General features: G+C 59.0%; 1 protein-coding gene across 1 annotated transcript in view; it reads right to left on the reverse strand.

The window, feature by feature from the left end:
• Positions 1-8795: 8795 nt before the first annotated feature.
• The window catches only part of Ccdc150 (coiled-coil domain containing 150), a 69348-nt gene continuing 68482 nt past the window's right edge, over positions 8796-9661 (reverse strand). The window contains 2 exon segments of the mRNA XM_023712388.1: positions 8796-9075; positions 9287-9406. Of these exon segments, the coding sequence (XP_023568156.1) occupies positions 8950-9075; positions 9287-9406 (246 nt within the window). The 3' untranslated portion in view covers positions 8796-8949.

Here is a 9661-nt window from a genome sequence, read left to right on the forward strand (position 1 = left end):
TGGGCTGTGGCCCCTCCACGTGGTCCCCATCAGAGCCGCAGCAGCCGGCGAGGCTGCCTCGCCACCCCTGCTGAGGGTCAGTGCTGTTCAGACTGACAAGAGGCGCCAAGGTGAGAGACAGGAAGAGGAAGCGCTTGTTCTTAGAGTGTCAAGCCCAGCGGAGGATGTCTGTTAGGGTGGCTTCCAGGAGCTTCCGCAGCCGCCCCCTCCCGCGTGGGCGCACCCGCTGCTGGGCTCCGAGCCCTTCATTAGGGCCCTGAGATGCATGCCTGTGCCCGGGGGAGGCGGGGTCGAGGCGGGGCTCTCCGTGGAGCTCTCACCTGGGGAGAGCCCTGGCCCCAGCACCTCACCGGTGTGTGTGTCGGGAAAGAGTAGGCTTAGGCCCTGAGAGGACAAGGCCAGGGAGCGCGTGCTCCGATCCCTGCGGCTCTGTTCCCGGCTCCTCCCAGGCCTCTGCGCTCTTAGCAGGGCTTTGCCCTCAATACGCCCTTGGTTCTTAAGGACTCCTGCTGCGTGCGTACAGCGGCGTCAAGAAGGAAGGCCTCATTGATCCGTTGCCATTTCACCCAGCCTTCACTCGTGTTTTCACACCAAGCCCAGAGCTTGCAGGCGGGGACACTGCCACAGATTTGCTGCTGAATGGCAGGTAGCAGCACAGGGCCTAACTGAAGACTGTTCAGTGCAAGAACAGCGAGCGCCACAGTGTCCGGCTTCTCGGGCGATGCTCGGCGTGTTCCTCTAGGGCACTGATCTGGGCACTGGCTAGTCTGACACAGTTCTGGAGACTTCGGTCCCTGGTATCTGGCCTGCTGCCCTGAGGCTGTGGGAAGCAGCGCAGCCCTGCGAGTTTGAGTGGCAGAGGAAGCCATTCACCGCATGGTGGCTGGGAAGCAGAGCGGACGTGGGTGTGGTCCCACTGTCCCCTTGTCACTTTCCACAGACAACCCCCACTAGGTCCCCTGGATTTTAGCCTCTCCCAGCTCCTAACAGCAATGCTGGTGAGGACAAGACGGCATCGGGAGGACATCAGGGCCCTGGCTCCAGCATCCTGGTCCCAGCCCCCAAGGCTCCTCTTTGTCTGAGTCTCAAGAATCTTGAGGGTTCCAGCCCAAGTCCAAAGTCTGCAGAAGGAACATGTACTGTGAATCCCTGTGAGGATAGGAAAGTCTAAGATAGCACCATGCAGTGTCAATACACCCATCTCAGAGAGGAGCAGGAGGGATCAAAGTAGGATTGAGACCCAGCAGGGCCCTGTGTGACATCAGCGTGCGGCTGCAGGATATGGGCACCTGGCCTGGCAGCTCTGCTCAGTGCCCACGGCCTCCCCAGCAGACAGTGCACGGGGCTGGCACTCAGCTCCTTGGGTCTCCACTGCTCTGGCTCCCTGGCAGCTTGGTGTACCATCGTGTCAGGGCCCTTTGCAGGGACGGGCCCCCTACCTGGCCGGCCGGGCCTCCCTGCACATCTCAAGGAAGCCTTGAGATGGTGGCTGTGCCGCGCATGCTTGTGAAGCCAGCAGCGGCCTGTGGTGCTGGGCCTGCTGCTTCCGGCATGCGAGCTTCGTGAGCGGGTTGGACCGAAGCAGCCTCCTGCGAGACCGTTTCCTCCAGCACCGTCCTCAGTGTGAGCCGAAAGCCCCGGGCTCAGTGGGCCTAGGGTCTCCCACGTTTGGGTCTGCAGAGGGCACCGCGAGGCGTCCTTCCTGTTGTCCAAGGACAAACACTGTCTGGCAGCTTTCTCCTGAATTCTTCCCATCCTCCTCCTCGTCTCTGAGACAGGGTCCTTTACGGACAGATTCACTCACATGGCCCTCGCTGGCCGCCTACTCATGATCCTCCTGCCTCAGCCTCCGAGTGGGGTTACGAGTGTGCGCCACACACCCTGCAGCGGTTGGCTCTACTGGTGCTCACCTCTCGGTGTTTGCAGCCTCCTGTCTTCGCAGAGCTGCAGGTTCTCCAGTTTGCTCTGTCTCTCTGCTCCTCCTCCTTGTGCGCTGCTCCTGAGTCTAAGGGTAAGTTTGGCTTGGAGCAGCTGGTGATAACTGCAGCCTCCAGCTCTGCTGTTGAGTTCCTCCCTTAGATCGCCTGTGTCACCTTCACGTACGTCTCCCACTAAGGCTGTGGACACAAAGTGCTCACGTTCTTTGCCAAGGCGTCAAAGTAAAGTCCTTATTTCCACTGGAAATCTCACGGCCAAAACCTGCAGCACCCGCATCTCAGTCCGCTGTGACCCCACCAGAATGGCCACCACGCCCTCCTGTAGCACTCTAGCTTTCTGTAGCCTGCAGTGTCCCCTTCCCAGATCGTTGTGCACATTAATTCCACAACATACTTGTGCTGTCGAGTATGGACAACAGTGACTGCTCTTCTGGGCTCCAACTCTATACCACTTTTCTGTTACTGTGACAGAACACCTAACAGATGAGCTCCGAGAACTGGCTTGATTAGGCTCACGTTCTGGAGGGTTCAGTCCCTGTGAGCTGTGCCCCGTGGGGAGCCCGATCCACGTGGAAGCCCGTGGAGAGAGGCTGCTCCTCGTCCAGTGGAGAGTCCTTAGAAGCGTGACTGGAGGTCCCATGTGACCCAGCTTTTCTCCTGGGTATCTTCCCGAGGAAACAAGCATTGCAGCGCGGTTGCGGCAGCGAGAGAAGCGCGCATGAGACCGAAAGCAAAGGAACAAGCTTTCGGGAAAGCTGGTGACCGACACCCTGAGCCGAGCCAGGGAAACAGTGTTGGTGCTGAGTTGGACTTGGCTTCTAGGATATTTACCTGTCAGGTTTCCAATAGCAACCACCTCATATTGTCTCATTCTGAGGATTTTACAAGGTACACATAACTGTCACAAGGTTTATGTTTTCCAGATACTGTTGACCATCTGCCAGCCGTGGGACATGGGATTTAATGTTGATCTGCTCCCAGTTTGTTCTGTCTGTCCTTCCCCTTACGACCCTGCTTTTCTCTGAGGGGTTTATGCTCAGCTCCGTGCGGAGGGGGGAGTTCTTGTACAGTTTAGGTAACTGTAAGGGACCTTTAAGGTGGCTTCCAGAGGAGAGTGGAGTCCTCCGTCGCATCACCACAGTGGCCATCTCGGAAGCAGCCCTGGCGCCCACCAACCAGGGAGTGATGATAAAGCTGTGGTGGTGTTTTAGCTATCGTGGAGTATTCTGAGACCTTCGTAGCGTAATGGATGGCTCGAGACCGTAATCGTAAGTGAAATAGATTGGGCACGCGTGAGTATCGCCCCTCTGTGGTGAGAGAGGCTGGAAACGTAAGTAACAGGAATGTACAGTGAGTATTGTGGAACAGGAAGAAACGCCACAAGGAGGCGGGAACTAGGGAGGGGGAGGAAGGAAGGGAAGGAAAAGGAGAACAGAAGGAAACTGGAAGCCCGGCTCTGTGAGCGGGAGGGGAACAGAGGAAGCAGTCTACCGCGCGCAGACTCGAATTCCCTGTGATGAGTGGGCATTGCCTGCCTGAATCGTACCAATAAGCTTGGTGAGGATGCCGCGCCCCCTGGCTGCAGGGCTGCAGAGGGAGGGCCGGCCCCTTCCACACACCCTGACCTGCTGCCGCTCTGTATCAGGGTTCTCTAAAGGAAGAGTGTGCAGGATACGTAGCGGGGTGTAGTGGCACACACCTGCCACCCTAGCACTCAGGAGGCTGAGGCAGGAGGGTCACCACAGATTTAAGGCCAGCGTGGGCTGCATGGTGAGACTGCATCTCACAACTATGTGTGTTAAATTCCACGCACTGTGGAGTTGTGAGAGAGAGGTGCCGAGTCGCAATGACCGCCTGTGGGGTGTAGGTGGAGAACCATCCTCAGTGGCCGAGTGCCTTGGAGGACAGCGAACAGCAGCGGCCCAAGGGTAGGCGACACTGAGGGCTGTGGTGAGGCCTGGGCTCCGGGACAGGAGAGCCTCTGTCTCACACTTGGCCCTGGGCCTTTGCCCAGAGACTGCCTCATCTCAGCCACGTGGGTCCCCAGGTCTCCCCAGATGCTCCAGAGTTCTGCCCAGGACCCCCACCTGCCACTGAACCCCACCCCAGCCTGTTCTGTTACTTTGCCCAGGCTGACACAGTCTCCCGCCCCGCTCAGCACGTGGAGCCGGAAGGCATGGCCCAGCTGGCGGGGAGGCCTCCGGGTCCCGGGCTGGGCAGGTGCCCTGCGCCGCTGCTCCAGGTGCCAAGTCCTCCCCCGTTCCCAGGGGCGGCGGGGCCTGCAGGAGCCTGGGTGAAGGACGGTGCTGGAGGAGGAGCCCATGACAGGCAGGGCCATCCTTCCCACTGGCCTCGCTGAGCCTGGACCACCCCGAGCTGCTCGGTCCGGGATCTGAAGCTGGGGTACACCAAGAGCAGCATCGAGGTCAGGGCCCCTCGCACCCCAAAATAGGAACCACCACGCCAGAGGAGAGCATGAGCTGGTGGCTGTGAAAGACAGGAGGCTGCAGGTGACAATGCTTGGGAGCCCTAGAAGGTCCGCAGCAGCAGAACTCGCTTCCTAGCGAGAAGTGGCCTAGAGGACCCAGGTGGCTGACACAGCTACTGGGCAGGGTCTTGCCCTTCCAAAGCCTGGTCAGTGGGAAGCGCCCACCGTCGACGGGGGAGACCCTGGCACCAGGACCCAAGGAGCCAGTGGACAGGGCCAGCATCCGGGTGGCCAGGCCCCATGGAGGCTAAGGAGGCCTCTGCAGTGAGTGCCGGCGCCCTGCGTGCTTCGGGTGCTGTGTCACCACCACCCTCCCCTGTGGCCTTGGGGTCTTCTGCAAAGGCGGCCTTGCCCCAGACCAAATGCCCAAGGGACAGACAACTGCGACTCCCTGGAACGCTGTCCTGCTGGCTCCAGGGAAAGCCAGGAAGGAGAGGCTGTGGGCACAGGGTTGGCCTGGGAAAGCCACTCCTTCGCCATCGCTACAGCAGCCTAAGGGTCAGCACCGGCAGCCCTGGCAGCTCTGCCAGGCCGGCAGCTGTCTTCCAGAGCTAGACAGCAGGTGCTTGCAGCTCAAGAGGCGTCACTGACAGCAAGGAGGAGCGCTCCCTTGTCCAGGCCCCTGCGCACCTCCCAGCGGCACAAAAAGCACAGTGTGCGCCTTTCGGGAGGGGGAGGAGGTGTTGTCGCCACCAGAGGCAGCACGACGTCACCGGAGGTCCAAGCTCAAGGCTTGGGGAGACACTGGTGACAGCTGTCAGGCATAGTGGACAGCGGCCCCCAGCAGGAGGCCGTCCACCCACCCCGCAATAGCCCTGCGACGCAAGACAGCAAGGACCAGAAACCGCGCGGGGTTGCCGGGCTGAGACAACAGCATGTGACAGGGACTGTTCCAGGGGATTTCCAGAGTCCAGAGCAGCCTGGGAACGCCAGCAAAGCCGAGTGCCGGCTGCCTTTCCTGCCTCTTTCCCACTCATCCTAGACGGTCCTTGCCGGTGTGCGTGACGGCCACCAGCACCGGCCACAGACACGGCGCGTGTGTCGCTGCTTCCCCATCACTGGGATGAAGTGGCCTGCGAAATGCTCAGCAGCCGCAATGCAGAGGTGGAGACGCTTGTTTGGGCTCCTGCTCAGACAGGCTTGTGCCTGAGGCAGGACAGCAGCTCCCCTCTGCAGCCAGGAAGGAGCAGGCAGAACCGGAACAAGAGCTGCTGCTCCGGGTCCTGCCTGACCCCGGGCCCCGCCCCCATCCTCGGCCCCGCCCCCATCCCGGGCCCCGCCTCCTAGGAGCTCTGTCTGCCCAAACACACCCACGCGAATCACTGAGGGCAGCACACCGTCTAGCATTCACCCTGCACACACGGGAGCTGGCGAACGTTTCAGAGCTAAGTCATATTTGTTGCGCATGCTCGAAGAGGCCTAACGTTTTCTTCCAAGGCAGAAAGGTCAAAGTGCGCTGCCCTGGGTGGCTCAAGTTAGGGAGGCAGGGCACAGGCGTCCCCCCACCTGTGGCCGAGTGGCCCTTCCCAGAGGGCCCTGCCCTGGTGAGGATCTCCCCATGCGTGGTAGATCAAACAGAACCGAACTGAACCAGACCAAACCGAGCCACACCACACACCACATCACACCATACACCAGTACAGTTGCTTCATTTGTACTTTTCTAAGGGCAAAATCTATCTTACATCTTTTGTAAACTCTTCAGATATTTTTCCTTCTCTGAATTGCGGTCATATTCTTTGTGTACTTTCAAAAAATTGGGTCTCATTTTTCTTACTGAATTGTAGGTGTTCTTAACATATTATGTCTAGGGACTTTGTTTTCATTGTAGTCATGGCATCTTTTGTCAAACTCAAATTTTAAAATTTGGCATAAGCAAATCAACCAACCTTTCGCCCCACCCGCATTAAAGCCAACCTGAAACTTCAGAATAAAGGGGGATTAAGTTTTGGGAAGGAAGGAGGGTCCTAGAAAGCCAATGGAATTCTTCCTGAGAGCCCACTAGAAAGCAGGCTCCCGGTCCCCGCGGGCCGACAGACACAGGCCATGCAGTGCCATGCACGCGACTGACAGGTTCTGAGCGCGCTGCCAGGGAGGCAGCGGGGCGGGCTGGGCGGGCTTACAAGGGCTTGGGTTTTTTTTTGTACCAGGAATTGAACTCGGGACCTTTCACTGCCAGGCAGGCGCTGTGCCACTGAGCTACATCCTGAGGCCTCTGCCAAGCTCATTGTGAAGCCAGCAAACTTCTCACTTGGATTCCCCACAAGGATGAGTCCGCTCACGCACCACGGGCTTCTGCCCTGTGGGGACAGGGACGTGAGGGATGCAGTGCCGGCCAGGGCCTTTCTCCTGTGGTGACTGCCCCTCTGTGCCAGGCCCTGCCTCCTAGCAGCTCCTTCAGCCCGAACGCATCCACAGTGAATCACTGATGACTTGGGCCACAGGGTGCAGCCAGGCGCTGTGCCAGGGGTAGCAGGGTGCAACCCACTTGCTCTTTTTTGCAGGGGTGGGGGCGGAAGCCAGGCCTCGAGCAGGCTGGGCATGCGCCCTAGCACTGAGCTGTACCTGCTGCCCGTCTGTCTCCCCACAGCCAGCGGACTTGCCTGGTCTGGGTGCCAGGTGCAAGGCTCACATTGCCTGCCCAGCAGGACTTGGGCCAGTGTGACGCTTGCCCACCAGCAGCTCAGCTGGCCCAGCCTCACCTCCTCTGAGGGCAGGGGATGGGGCCACTGTCCATGCAGCAGTCTGGAGCTTGCCCTGGCCCCCAAGTGACAGTCCAGCGTGAAGAACTACATCCCCTGAGGGCCATGGACATGGTGCACAGGGTCCCGCCACATGATCTGGGGTCATGAGTGCTGCCACATGGGAGGCAAAGCCCCTGATGTCCACCGTACAGCCAGCCCAGGGCATCCTGGTTGCCTCGGATCATGTCCACCCTAAGCAACAGCTGGTACCAGAGCTGGTGCCACCCTGGGGTTCCTGACAAGTATGCGGAAAGGTACATCCAGGGCCCTCCATGGAAAAAGAGCAGGGTTCTGGAGCTTTGGGCCAACCTCAGGGGCCATTTCTGGTCCTTGTTTCATACCACAGGATGTCTGTCTACTTCTGAGCCAGTCCCAGTGATTTTGTGTCTTCACATTATGTTTATTTTCTTACAAATGGAGTTGAGGGAAGGGACCCAAATCCTAAGTGTAGGAGCCAAGGACAAGTGTCAAAGTGGACAGGACCATGAAATCCTCACACAGACAGGAGAACCGCCTGCCCCCCGGCAGCCCTGAGCTGCAGGGCTGAGCCGAGCCGCACCTCCCAGGGTCCCTGGTGGCTTAGGGCAGGAGCATCCTGGCCAGGGGCGGGGGTCGGAGACTACAGAGAGCCCTGAGAACCTCTTCACAGTCCACAGAAATCCACACTGGTAAGCCCAGGGAAAAGTTACTGGAATCCTAGTAAGTTAATTCCAGCCTAGCACTTCCAGAGCAATGCACGGCAAGAAAAAGGTCACTAAGGCGCACTTGTAGTCATAGGGAGCCAAGGGGACTGGGGTCCAGCTAGGATGACAGCTATCCAGAACAGAGGCCTCGACTCAGGGCTGAACCTGGGTTTTATTAAGGCATGGAGAGGAGAGGGGCTGGGGGTGAGCGGCTGCAGCTGCGGCAGGAAGTGGTGAGCGCCGTGAGCCGGGCTCGGTAGGAGCCGAACTCACCTCTGCAGTAGAGAAGCATCCGCAGAGCCGTCTGCGCAGCACGACTTACCTGACGTGTGGGGGTCGCTGCTTCAGCCCTCGTGTGTAATTTTTATGTCCTGAGATGTCACAGCCTCGTTCTCACGGCTTGATCTCAGCGTGGGTACGCACAGCCCTGCTCACATGGTATTTGGGAGCAATGGCGGGGCTTCAGGGACCTGTCGCCTTGCTCTGATGACCAGGACAACACAGGGCACCTGGCTGGACCCACCGCAGTGCTTAAAGCCAACTGAGCAGGTAAGGAAAAGCGCTCGCCAGCTCTGCGCACACCAGCACGTGGAGAGGGCCGGGCCCAGCCCAAATGGAGGTCGTGCTCCTTTCGAGGAACCATGGGTGGCGTTCAAAGCTGGCCTCCTCCCGCACACTGGGGGAAGCACAGCGCCACCCGCAACGCACACATCCTGCCAGGCGGCTCGCTCCACTTGGTGATGAGAGGAGCAGGTGTGCGGCCCTCATCTTCAGGCCACCTCCTGCACGTCAGGAGCACCGAGCATGTGTCACCCAGCAGCCACAGCGCGCAGGGCCTTACTAAATTCTTTTTGATAAAAGGCAGCTCTGTATCATCCGACGGCATCTCCTATCATACAACAAACTAAATTTATTGGGTGGAAAACAGGGAAGGGACGAGAAGATCGGGTGGTTGTGTGGTGATACAAGAGTTCATGGAGGACGAATGGGGGCCCAGCTCCCAGGCCTGCAGAGACCGTGTCCCGGGCTGCAGGACAGGCCGGCCTGGCCACCACTGGCCCAGAGTCACGAGTGCAGTCACATCGCAGGCGGCTCCTGTCAAGGACACTTCTTCCTCTCTGCCTCAGAAGGGTGCTTCTTGGGCCCAAGCCCAAGGTCCTGTTTCATCTCCCACCGGTGCAGAACAGACTGGGTGGACGTGACTTTGTGCCTCATGTCTTCGTCCTGTGGGAAAGAAAACACCCGCAACCTTCCAGAGCGGAGGACGGCTGAGCCCCAAAGTCACCCCTCCATCAGACCAGGTGGCTTGGGAGAGGTGGCCAGGAGTTTCAGAGAAACAGCAAGACAGGGAGACAGGAGCCAGATGAGCAGAGCGCGCTGCTGTGAGCCTGGGACGCCAGGAGCCCAGGGCGCACGGGAAGCCCGCCCACCATACCTCTTCAGGCCACCTGTCCTCCCGGGGAAGCCGCTGCAGCCGGTTCCTGGTCAGCTCCAGCTGCAGGCCGTCGAACCTGTGCTTGAACCAGCGGTGCGCCTCCTCCAGGTTGGCGGTGATCTGCACACGGGACAGCCGCAGGCCTTTGGGGGTTACTTGGGGACTTTTTAACCTGATAATAAAAGACCTAAATTCTGACTGTAAGGTCTCTGCAATCTACTTGTACAGTATTCTCAAGAACCTACTAGATCAGAGTCAGTTTTTAATTTTTTCTTAAAGATTGGGTCTTGCTATGGAGTTCAGGCTGGCCTTGAATTCACTACATAGCCATGTTGGCCTCAAACTTGCAGCGAGCATCCTGCCTCGGCTCCCACA

Source organism: Octodon degus, unplaced genomic scaffold (assembly GCF_000260255.1).
Source record: "Octodon degus isolate 3935 unplaced genomic scaffold, OctDeg1.0 scaffold00025, whole genome shotgun sequence".
NCBI lineage: Eukaryota > Metazoa > Chordata > Mammalia > Rodentia > Octodontidae > Octodon > Octodon degus.